This window comes from Lipotes vexillifer, unplaced genomic scaffold, assembly GCF_000442215.2.
Source record: "Lipotes vexillifer unplaced genomic scaffold, Lipotes_vexillifer_v1.1 scaffold1442, whole genome shotgun sequence".
Classification (NCBI taxonomy): Eukaryota; Metazoa; Chordata; class Mammalia; order Artiodactyla; family Lipotidae; genus Lipotes; species Lipotes vexillifer.
In genome coordinates this window covers 1,399,162-1,415,206 of record NW_006797379.1, presented here as the reverse complement: position 1 = coordinate 1,415,206, position 16,045 = coordinate 1,399,162, and the positions used below count along the sequence as shown (strand labels likewise).

General features: G+C 39.7%; 1 protein-coding gene across 1 annotated transcript in view; it reads right to left on the bottom strand.

The window, feature by feature from the left end:
- EIF1AX (eukaryotic translation initiation factor 1A X-linked) overlaps positions 1-16,038 on the bottom strand; it is a 19,710-nt gene extending 3,672 nt beyond the window's left edge. The window contains exons 1-5 of the mRNA XM_007469309.1: positions 15,935-16,038; positions 4,857-4,940; positions 3,978-4,081; positions 2,842-2,892; positions 634-715 (exon numbers count right to left, since the gene is read on the bottom strand). Of these exons, the coding sequence (XP_007469371.1) occupies positions 634-715; positions 2,842-2,892; positions 3,978-4,081; positions 4,857-4,940; positions 15,935-15,950 (337 nt within the window). The 5' untranslated portion in view covers positions 15,951-16,038. The remainder of the gene's footprint in view (positions 1-633; positions 716-2,841; positions 2,893-3,977; positions 4,082-4,856; positions 4,941-15,934) is intronic.
- Positions 16,039-16,045: the final 7 nt, after the last annotated feature.

Genomic DNA, 16,045 nt, shown 5'->3' with positions numbered 1-16,045 from the left:
TCAGCAGGATTTTCATGCTCAAGTAAAATTATAGTTTTCTTGATAATATGCAACAGAACCAAAAAATAACTTCCAAGCAAAAAATGTAGGCTTACAAAATAGTATGTAAAGTCACTTCCCCTTTGATGAGGTCATGAGAAACTTATTTTTATTTAAGTTTTATGCGTTAAGAACGCATAACTTTTGTACTGCAGGGGAGAAACAAAAAACGATTTAACAAAATCCTATGGATACTATGACACTAGGATAAGATGAACTGAAAACTGACTTTTTAATAAAAATCGACAACAGTACCTAATTGCTATCCTTCCTTCACATTTAAAGATGAATAATGACAGTCTCTTTAGAAAGGAACTTTCACATAAATACTATAATTAATTTATTCCGTTGACTGGCATTACGCAGAAGTTTAGGGCTTATAAAGGATAATTCCTCACCAAAAGTGTATTTATTAGGAACAGAATCCCAGTTACTTTTTTCTTAAGGTGTCTAGTATTATGAAGTACGGGCAGGCATACTTGGAATGAATCACATAAACTCAAAACTAAACATGAAAAATCCACAAAATTCTACCAAAATTCCTTCATCTAAATACCACCAGATAACAGGTTAATGTAATATCTCAGACATTACCATGTTCTGGAAGTTCGCCATATGCCTTCAGACTTCTAGCCTCATCTGCATTGTATTTTAAAATTACATCAGCTTTATTATCCTTAAAAAAGAGACAAATAAGATTTACAAATGATTATGCCAAAATATTATCCGTTATTTCATAAATTCGTTTCAAACTGGATAGAAAATTAAATTTCACTGTTGTGTTATAAACTCCTCTCCTTCTTCTAAAAATGTAAAGTTTTCTCCTACCCTCTGAAAAACATCCTTGGGTTTATTAACCCAGTATAAAGAAGCTTACATGCATAAATGAATAATGATCAACAAGCTTAGGGAAGACAGTTATAGATTTCACTTCAATAAGAGCAGAACTGTACAGACCCAATCTTTTGGATTATTTAGTTACCCTTTGATCAGAAGTCTTTTGAAGTACAAAACTTCCCTGGGACCATAATTTACAGGTGATTAAATACTTGAACTCAAAAACTGAGACCGGTATAATGACCCAAGGAAATTATTATACCTTTCCACGTATCAGTGGTTCTTAGGGTACAAATCCATCAGAATCTCCTATGGAGCTTTTACACCTCCGAAAGACAGATAAATTAGGAGATGTGGAGTGAAGCCCATGAGTGTGTATTTGTAAAAGATATGGGTATTTCTGATGCAAGTGTCCCACTGAAAACTAATGCTTCAGAATGTTCACACTTCCCCACCTGAAAGGAATCTGACCCAGTTAAGGAAGAAAAAAAGGGTTGAAGCTGATTGTTTCAACTTCAAAAATTCTTAAAGGCAACGTTAAGTGATCACAATGATCCAAGAATGGTGTGATTCAGACCAGCACTTATTAAAATGGTAATGTGTACAGAAGCCCAAGGGGATTCTGGTTAAAACGCACATTCTGATTTAGAAGGCCCGGGGGTGAGGTCCAAGAATCTGCGTTTCTAACAAGTTGCCAAAAGCTAGGGATGCTACTGGTCCCTGTACCACCCTTTAAGTGGCAGGGACATAAAAGAAGGATCATGGGAGATAAAGAATTGGAAAACTTAATGTGGCTGTCATTTTATAGTATGAATGTTACACCTTTCAGAACCTTGATTTCCTTATCTGTCCAACAGGGAACTAACTAATTCTTCCTACTTCTGGGGTTATCTTTAGGATCAAAAGAAGAAAATGGACTTTAAAATGGTATGAGTTTAAAGCAGGCTATCTCAACCTCAGCACAGCTGATATTTTGGGCCACATAATTCTTTGCTGTAGGGACTGTCCTGTGCATTGTAGGATGTTTAGCATCACCCCGGTCTCTATCAACTAGATGACCAGCACTGACCCCTACCCCGAGGTGTGAAAACCTGAAATGTCTCCAGACACTGCCAAATGTCCTCTGGAGGAAAATAATCACCCACGGTTGAGAACCATTGATTTAAGATAAAGATTTTAATTCTTTATTCTAGAACATATATTTAAAAAAATCAAAGTACGATCAAAGTTATAAAAATAGAAACACGATCACTCAAAATTTAAATACATGGTGATGAGTTCCAATAGGTAGAAACCAAATGGATTTCATAGCCCTAGCATGAGTAGAGTCTCCAGGTTGACATCATGAAGGGCAACTACCATTTTCTTCCTAAGTACTCATCTAAATTTAGAGCACATACTTTTATCATGGTTTGTACTGCAATTACTTGTGTGCCTGTCTTACCCTCTCTACTACCAGGCCATAAGCATTTTGTGAGATGACAGCTTGACTCATTCAGTTGTATCCCCTAGAGTAATGGTTTCCAGATTTTGATTTCAAGACGCATAAGTTAAAAAAACAAAAAAAAAGGGGGCAGGCAGTCCAACATAAAATTATTTTTATCTTGCCAACTAAGAACACCAACAAAACCACCACAATATAGTATCCCTCCTTCCAAAAAAGGGAACTTTTTAAGTATCAAAAAGGGAAAAAGGACTATTGAGCTTCATGAAAAATTCACTGTCTGTGATTCTTCTATAGTGAAAATGCAGACTTCCACAGACTGGCATTTGGGAACCATGATCCCTGGGGTACCTAGCACAATGCCTAAGACAGAACTGGCCCTTAAGAAATGTTTGTTGACACAACGGTGAATAGCATACTGGCCTGGAACTGGTCAAATACGGTTATGACTTATGTTCTAAACATTAATTGCTCATAAAATTCAAGCAAGTAAACAATGAAAAATTTAATTTTGTTTTTACCTGGTAGTCCCGTAGACCAACCAATATAATGTCTGAGGTATTTATCCAAACCTATAAAAGTCACAGGAGGTTACATTTAAAATAAAAATAATCAATCAAGAGCAATGTTGAGTCAGTCTTCCCATAAAATACACATACTATTCACCCAACTGTGGGTAAAGTACCTGTATCTAGAATTAGGGAAAAAAACTACAGTAAGCAGCTGAGCCACTTTCAAATTTTCTATAATTTTGGACATTAGAAAAATAACAATCTTATTTAACTACTTGACAGTTTAATAATTCCAGAGGACCAATGATTAGTTTAGAAATTAAGGGATTCTTAATACTGAACCCCTCTAAGTGGTTAGTTATCCATTACAACATATGAGAATAGTAAATTAGGACTGTGGTTTTATCTCCCTCCCTCCCTCCCTTCCACACCCAAATACACACAGGAAACAGAACTCCTTTAGTTTGGTAACATGAGCATTAACAAGACAAATGTTTAAAAAACCATAAAGCCAGGGATGGAGCGACTTTTAACCAACCTGATCAATAAATCTGCCTGAACACCTACCCTGATGACAAATTAATCACTACTTTCCAAGGCAGCCCATTCATGATCTCAGTTCAGGAAATGTAACATTAATACCACACTTATTTACTGTAATTCATATTCAAGTTTTCTTAACACTCCTTACAGCTATTTCCCCCACCCTCAAACCGGAACCCAAACAAGGGCCACCTACTGCATTTAACCACTGCATCTCTTTAATCTCCTTTACATTGAAATAGCCCGCCCTGCTGTTTTCTTTCCATTCATGACATTAACATTATATACATTAGCAGTCAGGCCATTTGTTTTGCAGTGTGTCCCTCAATTTGGACTTGTTAATTGTTTCCTCATGATTAGATTCGGGTTTATCATTTTGGGGCAGGAATACTACATAGGTGATATAAATGAGTCTTTAGACAGATACCTGTATAAAATTACCATCAAAGATCTTGCTGTTTTGACTTAGAGGTAAATCACTGTTCTACTGAAATCTTTTGGGAACTCACAAAAATGAGGTCCTTGGCCCATAAAAACCTTAGAGCCATTTTTTCCCCTTAACCATAATTTTATATTAAAGTAAAACAAGTCTCCACACTTACCTTTTTTCTCAGTTTCCCTCTGATGTGACATAACCTCTTTACACCATCAAAACACATCGCTTCTAATCGTCCATTTCCCAACATTTTGATTACTTGAGCATACTCTGGAGGAGGAAAAAGTAAAGGGTATAAGATATTGCTGAATTTTTGATAAAAGCAACTTAAAAGTCCACATACAATTGATTAGAACATACAGGTGTGTTGGTTAGGAATAAGTATATGCAGTAAAATAAGTACAAGGGAGTGATAAAACACCAAGCTAGTTAACGGCAGAGCCATAACCAAGACTGTGTAATGCCGTTTCTACGACAAGCTGTCCCTGCTATCATAAATATTTTAATTACCTACTCATTTTGAGTTAAGTGGACTGTCCACTGTCTTCATGGCTGTATGCTCTACTTCTGGAGATCAAGGTGGCCTGTCCCAAAATGTACACTAAAATGTATCTCATCACTCTCTCACTTTGGAGTCTCACCCAGTTTTGGTCTCCTTTCCCTCAGAGGAGGGTTAGTCTTTAGAGGCTAACTGCAACACAATTTTTGGTACACCGGCAAATAAAAAGCAGCTTATATGTTATTAATGTCTTTGTTAGATCAGAATATCTTAGTGATTATTCTAAAGTTTTTGTAAAGCTGGAAAGATGTTCCCAGACAAAATGCCAAACTTTTGATCAACTTTCCAAAAGGGTTCCCAGGAAGCCACCCTACTTCACTGCCACTAGAAAAACTGAGATTATGAGCAGTGGCTTGCACACCGGCCGTCTCTCCTGTCATTAAATGACAGAAGACCGGAGGTGGGGGAGGGGGTGGGGTCACTTCAGAACCTTACTTAAGAAAGAAAACTATTACTGAAAGAAACCTAACTTATGAAAATGCTTACCTTGCCCATCTTCTTTGAACACCAGCTCTCTCTTTTCAGATTCATTCTCATTCTTACCTCTGCGTCTATTTTTACCTCCTTTACCTAATGGTTTTAAAGAAAAAGACATTAATTATCTGCAACACAGAAAAAGAAACTAAACTAGGGCTTACAGAATGTTCTTTAAAAGCCACTTAAATTATAAGAAGTACAATCTACTATGGGTAAAATAAATAAGCTACACGAATATATTATACAGCACAGGGATTATCGTATTTTACAATAACTTTAAACAGAGTCTAATCTACTAAAATACTGGATCACTATGATGTACACCTGAAACTAATGTTGTAAACCATACTTCAAACAAACATCAAAAACCTGAAAAAAAAAGAAAAATTTAAAAATTCACCTAATTTGGTCATGTATCTCCAATCATATTAAACATATACATGTCGTCACTTCCCTACCCTTCCTGGAAATCCCTTTTGGGATAATGCTGACATAAAATACAAACAAACCAAAAGGAGATATCATAAACGTAACGACTACTTGGTTGAATACACTGCTCAGTGAACTCCTCTTACAGTGGCCCACAAGGACCAAGGAGGGATATAAAATGGATCATGATAAATTTTATAAAATGGGGTCTCTCTTGTACCTGCTCCCCCAAATGAAAAAGGTCTGTGTGCAAAAAGAAGTTAATTGGGCAGAGGCGGGTGGGGGTAAAGTCTTATCAACTGGAAAGGGACACTGATTTTGTGGCAGTAGAGGGAGAGCAACAAGTCTGGCAACCCTGAGAGTTTACATTTTATCCTATAGCTGTAGAATACATCAAGCAAGTTAAAAAGCAAGGTACTTAAAAACAAATGACAATGGAGACACGATGACCCAAAACCTATGGGATGCAGCAAAAGCAGTTCTAAGAGGGAAGTTTATAGCAATACAATCCTACCTTAAGAAACAGGAAACATCTCGAATAAACAACCTAAACTTGCACCTAAAGCAATTAGAGAAAGAAGAACAAAAAACCCCGAAAGTTAGCAGAAGGAAGGAAATCAGAAAAATCAGACCAGAAATAAATGAAAAAGAAACGAAGGAAATGAAAGCAAAGATCAATAAACCTAAAAGCTGATTCTTTGAGAACATAAACAAAATTGATAAACCATTAGCCAGACTCACCAAGAAGAAAAGGGAGAAGACTCAAATCAATAGAATTAGAAATGAAAAAGGGGAAGTGACAGCTGACACTGCGGAAATACAAAAGATCATGAGAGATTACTCCAAGCAACTCTATGCCAATAAAATGGACAACCTGGAAGAAATGGACAAATTCTTAGGAATGCACAACATGCCAAGACGGAATCAGGAAGAAATAGAAAATATGAACAGACCAATCACAAGCACTGAAATTGAAACTGTGATTAAAAATCTTCCAACAAACAAAAGCCCAGGACCAGATGGCTTCACAGGCGAATTCTATCAAACATTTAGAGAAGAGCTAACACCCACCCTTCTCAAAATCTTCCAAAATACAGCAGAGGGAGGAACGCTCCCAAACTCATTCTACGAGGCCACCATCACCCTGATACCAAAACCAGACAAAGATGTCACAAAGAAAGAAAACTACAGGCCAATCTCACTGATGAACAGAGATGCAAAAATCCTCAACAAAATACTAGCAAACAGAATCCAACAGCACATTAAAAGGATCATACACCATGATCAAGTGGGGTTTATTCCAGGAATGCAAGGATTCTTCAATATACGCAAATCAATCAACGTGATACACCATTATTAACAAACTGAAGGAGAAAAACCATATGATCATCTCAATAGATGCAGAGAAAGCTTTCGACAAAATTCAACACCCATTTATGACAAAAACTCTGCAGAAAGTAGGCGGAGAGGGAACGTTCCTCAACATAATAAAGGCCATATATGACAAACCCACAGCCAACACTGTCCTCAATGTTGAAAAACTGAAAACATTTCCACTAAGATCAGTAACACGACAAGGTTGCCCACTCTCACCACTCTTATTCAACATAGTTTTGGAAGTTTTAGCCACAGCAATCAGAGAAGAAAAGGAAATAAAAGGAATCCAAATCGGAAAAGAAGAAGTAAAGCTGTCACTGTTTGCAGATGACATGATACTATACATAGAGAATCCTAAAGATGCTACCAGAAAACTACTAGAGCTAATCAATGAATTTGGTAAAGTAGCAGGATACAAAATTAATGCACAGAAATCTCTGGCATTCCTATATACTAATGATGAAAAATCTGAAAGTGAAATCAAGAAAACACTCCCATTTACCATTGCAACAAAAAGAATAAAATATCTAGGAATAAACCTACCTAAGGAGACAAAAGACCTGTATGCAGAAAATTATAAGACACTGATGAAAGAAATTAAAGATGATACAAACAGATGGAGAGATATACCATGTTCTTGGATTGGAAGAATCAACATTGTGAAAATGACTCTACTTCCCAAAGCAATCTATAGATTCAATGCAATCCCTATCAAACTACCACTGGCATTTTTCACAGAACTAGAACAAAAAATTTCACAATTTGTATGGAAACACAAAAGACCCCGAATAGCCAAAGCAATCTTGAGAACAAAAAATGGAGCTGGAGGAATCAGGCTGCCTGACTTCAGACTATACTACAAAGCTACAGTAATCAAGACAGTATGGTACTGGCACAAAAACAGAAAGATAGATCAATGGAATAGGATAGAAAGCCCAGAGATAAACCCATGCACATATGGTCACCTTATCTTTGATAAAGGTGGCAGGAATATACAGTGGAGAAAGGACAGCCCCTTCAATAAGTGGTGCTGGGAAAACTGGACAGGTACATGTAAAAGTATGAGATTAGATCACTCCCTAACACCATACACAAAAATAAACTCAAAATGGATTAAAGACCTAAATGTAAGGCCAGACACTATCAAACTCTTAGAGGAAAACATAGGCAGAACACTCTATGACATAAATCACAGCAAGATCCTTTTTGACCCACCTCCTAGAGAAATGGAAATAAAAACAAAAGTAAACAAATGGGACCTAATGAAACTTCAAAGCTTTTGCACAGCAAAGGAAACCATAAACAAGACCAAAAGACAACCCTCAGAACGGGAGAAAATTTTTGCAAATGAAGCAACTGACAAAGGATTAATCTCCAAAATTTATAAGCAGCTCATTGCAGGTCAATAACAAAAAAACAAAGAACCCAGTCCAAAAATGGGCAGAAGACCTAAACAGACATTTCTCCAAAGAAGATATACAGATTGCCAACAAACACATGAAAGGATGCTCAACATCATTAATCATTAGAGAAATGCAAATCAAAACTACAGTGAGATATCATCTCACACCTGTCAGAATGGCCATCATCAAAAAAATCTAGAAACAATAAATGCTGGAGAGGGTGTGGAGAAAAGGGAACCCTTTTCACTGTTGGTACGAATGTAAACTGATACAGCCACTATGGAGAACGGTATGGGGGTTCCTTGAAAAACTACAAATAGAACTACCGTATGACCCAGCAATCCCACTACTGGGCATACACCCTGAGAAAACCATAATTCAGAAATAGTCATGTACCACAATGTTCATTGCAGCTCTATTTACAATAGCCAGGACATGGAAGCAACCTAAGTGTCCATCATTGGATGAATGGATAAAGAAGATGTGGCACATATATACAACGGAATATTACTCAGCTATAAAAAGGAATGAAACTGAGTTATTTGTAGTGAGGTGGATGGACCTAGAGACTGTCATACAGAGTGAAGTAAGTCAGAAAGAGAAAAACAAATACCGTATGCTAACACATATATATGGAATCTAAGAAAGAAAAAAAAAAGGTCATGAGGAACCTAGGGGTAAGACGGGAATAAAGACACAGACCTACTAAAGAATGGACTTGAGGATATGGGGAGGGGGAAGGGTAAGCTTTGACAAAGTGAGAGAGTCACATGGACATATATTCACTACCAAACATAAAATAGATAGTGGGAAGCAGCCGCATAGCACAGGGAGATCAGCTCCGTGCTCTGTGACCACCTAGAGGGGTGGGATAGGGAGGGCGGGAGGGAGGGAGATGCAAGAGGGAAGAGATATGGGAACATATGTATATGTATAACTGATTCACTTTGTTATAAAGCAGAAACCAAGACACCATTGTAAAGCAATTATACTCCAATAAAGATGTTAAAAAAAAAAAGAAAAGAAAAATCAAGGTAGTAACTGCCTGATCTTGGAAGTAACCAAGATGTCCTTCAGTAGGTGAAAGCATAAACTGTGGTACTTCCATACAATGGAATACTATTCAGCAATAAAAGGAAATGAGCTATCAACCCCCCCCAAAGACATGGAGAAACCTTAAGTGTGTATTACTAAGGGAAGGAAGCCAATCTGTAAAGGCTGAATAGTATGATTCCAGCCATATAACATTTCTGAAAAGGCAAAACTATAGAGTAAAAAGATCAGTAGTTGCCAGCTGGGGAGCGGGGAAGGAAGGACAGGTGAATAGGTGAACAACAGGATTTTTAACGCAGTATGGTACTGTAATGGTGGATACATGTCACTATATATTTGTCAAAAATCCATAAAACGTACAACACAAAGAATGAACCTTAATGTAAACTATGGACTATCTATAGTGGCTCATGTAAGATATTAATAATAGAGGAAACTGGGAGGGTGGGAGTTGGAACTCTGCAATTTCTGCTCATTTTTCTATCAACATAAAACTGCTCTAAAAGACAGTCTGTTAAAAAACAGTAAAAATCGGGCTTCCCTGGTGGCACAGTGGTTGAGAGTCCGCCTGCCGATGCAGGGGACATGGGTTCGTGCCCCGGTCCAGGAAGATCCCACATGCCGCAGAGCGGCTGGGCCCGTGAGCCATGGCCGCCGAACCTGCACGTCCGGAGCCTGTGCTCCGCAACGGGAGAGGCCACAGCAGTGAGAGGCCCGCATACCGCAAAAAAAAAAAACAGTAAAAATCAAGGTACGCTAGGGATGCAATCAGCAAAATCTAGCTGGGGGTTGGGGGACGAATCCACAAGACAATCTGTTTTCTTCAACAGATACATTATGAAGAAAAACCCCCCCACAGATGGATGAAGAACCTACTGGTTAGAAAAGACTTAAAAGATATCAACCAATGACAATGTATAGCCCGTAGGTGGACCCTGATTTGGTGTGGACGGTGCAAGTTTAGCTGTGAATTAATGATGTCTGAGGCCAGGAGATGAGTACATGGAGGTTCATTATACTAGTCTACTTTTGTATATGTTCAAAATTCTTCATAATGTAAGTTTAACAACAAGTAGAGCAAGCTGAAGAAGAGTAGAAAGCTACCGTTGTGTAAAGAAAGGAAATTCATATTCATACTTGAAGGGCGCATACAAAGAAGTTAATGACTGCCTGCGAGAAGAACTCACTGGCAAGAGGACACACTTAGGAAAGACATTTCATTCTACACTTTTTGAAACTTGAATCGTGAATTTTACTATTCAAAAATCTTAAATAGTTCAACAAAAAATAGAGGTGTGACATGATCCTCTGGGTGGGAAAACTGGTAAGAAGGTCACTGTCCTTATTACACACAGAATGAAGCACACCTAGCCTGACCGTGAAGAGGAAGGGACAAATAAGAGGAATATTTCTGAGATGGAAACAAGACGGGAATTGTGACCATATGTGAAGGGAGGAATAAAGGATATACATGGAGCTTTCACAAGACTTCTCAGGATCTCAATTCCAGCCTCTATAAAATGAGGGAGTTAGAACGGAAGATTCAAGCGCCTCCATATTCTTTCTACCATGTAGGATTCTAGAATTCTTCTATCTACCGGTGGCCTTCAAAATCTGCACCCTCCCTCCCATTTTCCATACTTTAAATGACACTGCTGATCATTTCTCAACTCTTTTTCTGACTTTTAAAGGGCCACTTGCACTATTCTTGACCTTGCATCACCCCTACCCCTTCACTATGCCTATCCCTTTTGAGCTTCATTAAGTCCAAATTCTCAGCTTCTGCTTACCTACTTTCTAAGGAAAAATTTCTCTCACCTACCACTTCTATGCTAAGAATTTTACATCTCATCCTACTATTTCAACTAAGCTTTGGCCTCTTACTTCTAATGCGAGGCTCAGCACATTTCCAGTGAATGGGCTACTGTCATTCAAATTTTACTCAAAACTCAAATTACTTTCTTTTACAAAGTTGGTCCTTAATAAACATCCTTACTTCTGTTAGTGGTAACATAACCTTAAAGAATATAAGTCTTTCAACCTATAAACATGACAGCAATCTACCTCTCAATACTCCTCTTCAACTTCCCTATGCTTCAATCCAAGCAGACTTCTCGCTGTCCCAGTAACTCGCCCTTAACAAGCTTATGCCTATGAGATAGGCACCATTTTGTCTTTATCTGACAAGAGAGAATGAAGTGAGGGTTGGTATTTGCATCAGGCAGTATCACCTCAGTGACTATGCTCTTAACCAGTATGCGGTAATGCCACCCATTTACTTGTCACTATCACCCTATGAGGTAATAAGTCATTTATGTCCAGTTTACCAGTGAGTTTCCTGAAGCTCAGAGAAGCAACACACTATTAGTGAGTGGGGGTGACCAGATCCAACCTAATCCTTTTTTGTTCCTGGCCCCCACATTAGGGTATCTCTCCACAGCATTCTGTTCCCATTCTAGAACCTAAACCACATTGGCAGCCATTCCAAAAGACAGAAGAAAGGTGTTAAATGGTAGCGATACTAAGGGACGCCTGGAAGCAGCAAAAACAGGTTCACAGCCCGAACAGAATAAAGAACGCGTACCTGGCCACTGCAAAGACAGACTCTTAACTTCTTGAGTCATGTGCACTTACTCTGTCCCAGGGGCAGTCTCACAATGCTCTGTGCTATGTTCGGCAGGCCTCTACAATGTCCTGACCCACCCAGAGTCCTCAGAGCTCATTTCCTAGAAAGAGAAAAGTATCCTCTGCTTCAAGCCACCAACCATGCCAAATCTTCAAAGCAGAGTGGGCATTAGTGCAAGTATCACACCTACTTTGTTTACTGAGTTACATACTTAGTTGGAAAATTCTTTGAATCACTCACTCAAGAGTAGCCAATACATTCCTAAAGGACTGGTGATTTTAAAACTAAAAGTAGTAACTTCTTTCAAGTGTGGGAGCACCTTACCCCAACTGCTCTTCATAAGTGGGCCCAAGGTTACCTTTTTTCCCTGAGGCAATAAACTGACAGAGTCTAGAGGATTCTAGAGGAAATAAGCTGGTAAGAATCAGCCCAAATCAAGTCATTCAACACACAGTTAGTGGCAACACACAGTTAGTGGCAATACATGTATAAACATCACAAAGATTATGTTCACAGGCTCTGGCTTTTCCAATGAATAAAAACAGAAAAATAATCATGAATTTATTTCATTTCACATTAGTAAACCTCATCTCATACAACTCGGGAGTCTTGAAAAGTACTGTTCCTCTAAGATAACAACTAAAGATAACAGATGGGTTTTACAACTATAGGAATGCTTAAACACCAAATTCAGAATGGTGGCTACCTCCTGGAAGAGAGGAAGAGAGGGAGGGGAAGGGGATTGGGGAGGGGTATACAGAGGGCTTTAACTGAATCTGTGTTGCAATTCTCAAGTTCAGAGTAATGGGTTGATTCCCCAGGCGTTCACTGCGTTATTTATAATTTTTGTATGCCTCATGTGTTATTTATAAAAGAATGATTCATTGCTTGTCAATTTACCAGAATTAACCATACCCTGATCATCCCCTTCCCTATTTTACTGCCATGTAATGAAATGAACTTTACAGGAGGTTTGTGAACTAGATGTGTTTTAATGTAGTTCAGTCCCAGTTGGAACCAAGGGAGAGCCTATTATTCACCTAAGGGTGGAATCAACAGAAGGGAGGTGACTTAATCCAACAATTATTTACTGAGCATCTACTAAGTGTCAAGTGCTAGCAACCCAATGTGGCTTCTCATTGCAGTGGTTTCTCTTGTTGCGGAGCATGGGCTCTAGGCGTGCAGGTTTCAGTAGTTGTGGCATGTGGACCCAGTAGTTGTGGCTCGCGGGCTGAGCTGCTCCGCGGCATGTGGGATCTTCCCGGACCAGGGCTCGAACCCGTGTCCCCTGCATTGGCAGGCGGATTCTTAACCACTACACCACCAAGGAAGTCCGAATCGCTCGCTCACTTTAAAGTGGCCAACTTTATGTGATGTGACTTTCACCTCAATGAATTAAAAAATATAGTACACGATATTAGGTATATTATATACGTACACTCTAGACACCCTTGAGACAACAGGGTAAATTTGAAAATGGACTGGATGTTGGATGATGTTAAGAAATTATTGTTAGAAATTTAGCATTGATAATGCAACTGTAAATATGTCCCTCTGCCATTTGGGCCACTGACACCGCAAAAGCCTGCCCTGAGCTGTGGGCCTCCGGGAACCCCATCCGGCCAGAAGCTGAGCACCAGTGCTGGTCCTGCAGCTTTCCTCTCAGAGCTTACCCACCCCCGCCCTTCTCCTTGGCCCGCTGCTGCCTGTTAGGCCCTGCCGCTGGGACGCTGCAGAGGGCAGGCTGGGGCAGAAAGGGGATTTGCTTCTCGGTTTTACTGGCATAAACTCAGCAGCAGTCTTCTGGCTGTAACTGCTTTCAGTGGTTGCAGATGATTCCCTTTTGCTTTGCCCCAGAACCAACCTCACAGGGTCCTCAAAGACCCTGCTATCCACAGCGCCCCCTCTTTAGAGGTCTGGGCCCCTCCTCCAAGTTTTGTCAGGTTTGTTTGTTTGTTTTTCTTTAATTGGAGTATAGTTGATTTACAATACTGTGTTAGTTTCAGGTGTACAGCAAAGTGATTCGGTTATACATATATATGTATACATCTACATTCTTTTTTTCTTATTCTTTTTCATTATGGTTTATTACCATAAATTCAAAATATTGAATATAGTTCCCTGTGCTCTACAGTAAGTCCCTGTTGTTTTTGTCAGTCTTAATAATAACAACCTCTCTCCTTTTTTCCCTCCAGTTCGAGGAGCCAGAGCTGTTTCTAGCAATTGCTACCTTAGGGTGGTTCCCTTTTTGCCTTTTCAGCTCTCCAATATATGGGTTAACCAACCTTTATATTATAATGATTTTTTTTTTTTGATGTGGACCATTTTAAAAGTCTTTATTGGATTTGTTACACAATATTGCTTGTTTTATGTTTTGGTGTTTTGGCCGTGAGGCATGTGGGATCTCAGCTCCCCAACCAGGGATCGAACCCGCACGCCCTGCAATGGAAGGCGAAGTCTTAACCACTGGACCACCAGGGAAGTCCCCTATTCTTTATATTAAATTTTGTCTGTGAAAATAACTTTTATTGCTGTCTTTTGACAGGACATGACTGATGCATCAACTGCAGACAGTTATTCATTGTATTTGCTTTATAGCTTACTGTAGGTCTGAAATCTTTCATTCTAATATTTTCATTTTACCATTTTAATTAGCAACCAAAAAATATAAGGTAGCTAGGAATAAACCTGACAAAAGATGCACATGAAACGTAAGGAGATACTGAACAACACCTAAATAAAGGAAAGATATACTACATTCATGCATGGGAAGACAAATATCTCTAAAGATGCCAATCTTCTCCAAACTAGATACTGCTTCTCCAATAGTAGTATCTAGTTTGTGTCTTCTCCAATAGATACAATCTTCTCCAACAGATACTACTATTGCCCCTCAGAACTTACAGTCTAGTGAGGAAATCGGAGATCTCATCGCCAGAAATAAAGGTGAAAAATAAGATATCTATTGAATGGATCCAGTTACCATCTCACAGGGGATAAAAGATTATGTAGCTTACAAGAAAACCATGACTTTGAAAACCCTATTTTGTCACCCCGTCTTTACCAGAATAATTAGCAGTAAAATACTTGCTACAAAAAGGAACTGCTAGTAAGAGGGCAGTGAGGTGGAGAGCCCTGAGAGAGCTGCACCAAATCTCGCAAAGAACTGCACCAAATACACCAAGGAATAAAAAGAGTAGTGACAGCTACAAAGAGGAAATGAGGTAGAATTCCTGGAGCCAGCTGTGAAGTAAAAAAGAGAACAGAGTAGGCCTGAGTCAGGGCAGGGGTCTCAAAGATAACTAATCAAAGGAAACTTGTGGGTTGTGAAATACATGCCTCTCCTGTAGGAAAATACCTTTTCCCTGTTTCGACTTCCACAATTTCCTTTGAGAAACTGTAAGAACACTGAAGACAGAAACACCGTTAAGTCTTAAAAAAAGAATTTCTTTAGGACTGCTCTGCTTTTACCTAGATTAGGCCTTCCATTTTGCAAATTCCAAATAAAATTATCCTCAAATCTGATAGTTTGTGAATGTTTGGCCTAAGAATGGAAGGAACTTAAAGGTCTTTACTCCCATCACAATATATACCGATCTGGAGCAAAAGTAGAAAACTTGGCTAAATATGGAACAGGTGTTCTGGGAAAAAGAAAACCCCGTAAAAGGATGGGTAAGAGTAAGTCTCTAGAGAGGAACCTTAATGCATCAAGGTTTCGTCCACTATTTACAAAAGAAGAGAGGGAGTAGTCTCAACAATACCCAACAACTGCCCATAAAGAATCCCATGCAGGAGTACCTGATGGCCACTTAAAACAGGCATCACCCTTTGAAAGTTAAGAACTGCCGGGAAGGCCAAAGACGCCCATTTGCGAAGCCCAGGCGGCCACGGGGGAGGTCTCCCCACAGGTCCCTATAGTGCCGGGGTCTGTCTGGCGCGAATCTGGAGCAGAAGCACACGTTCTCCCGCAGGAGGCCCTACAAAAATGGCGTCGGCTCCACCCCAATGTGACCAAACTGGAAGACAGGAGTAACTTCCCAGCTCCTCTCCCGAGCCCAGAATCGCGTCCGGATCGCCCAGCTGCGGGCAGGCAGGGCGGAGAGTAAGGTTACTGCCGCCTAGGAGATCCGGAGGCCGCGTGCAGAGCCCGGGAGACCGGGCCGAGCGGAGTCGTGGTCCCGGGGTCCAGGCGGCATTACCTTTATTCTTAGGCATGGCGGTGACGACGGCCTCGCTGCGTCTCCGACTCCAATCTGGGTGGCGGCGGCGACTCCTCCGAGGGGCGACGCGTGGGACAGCGTGACACGAAG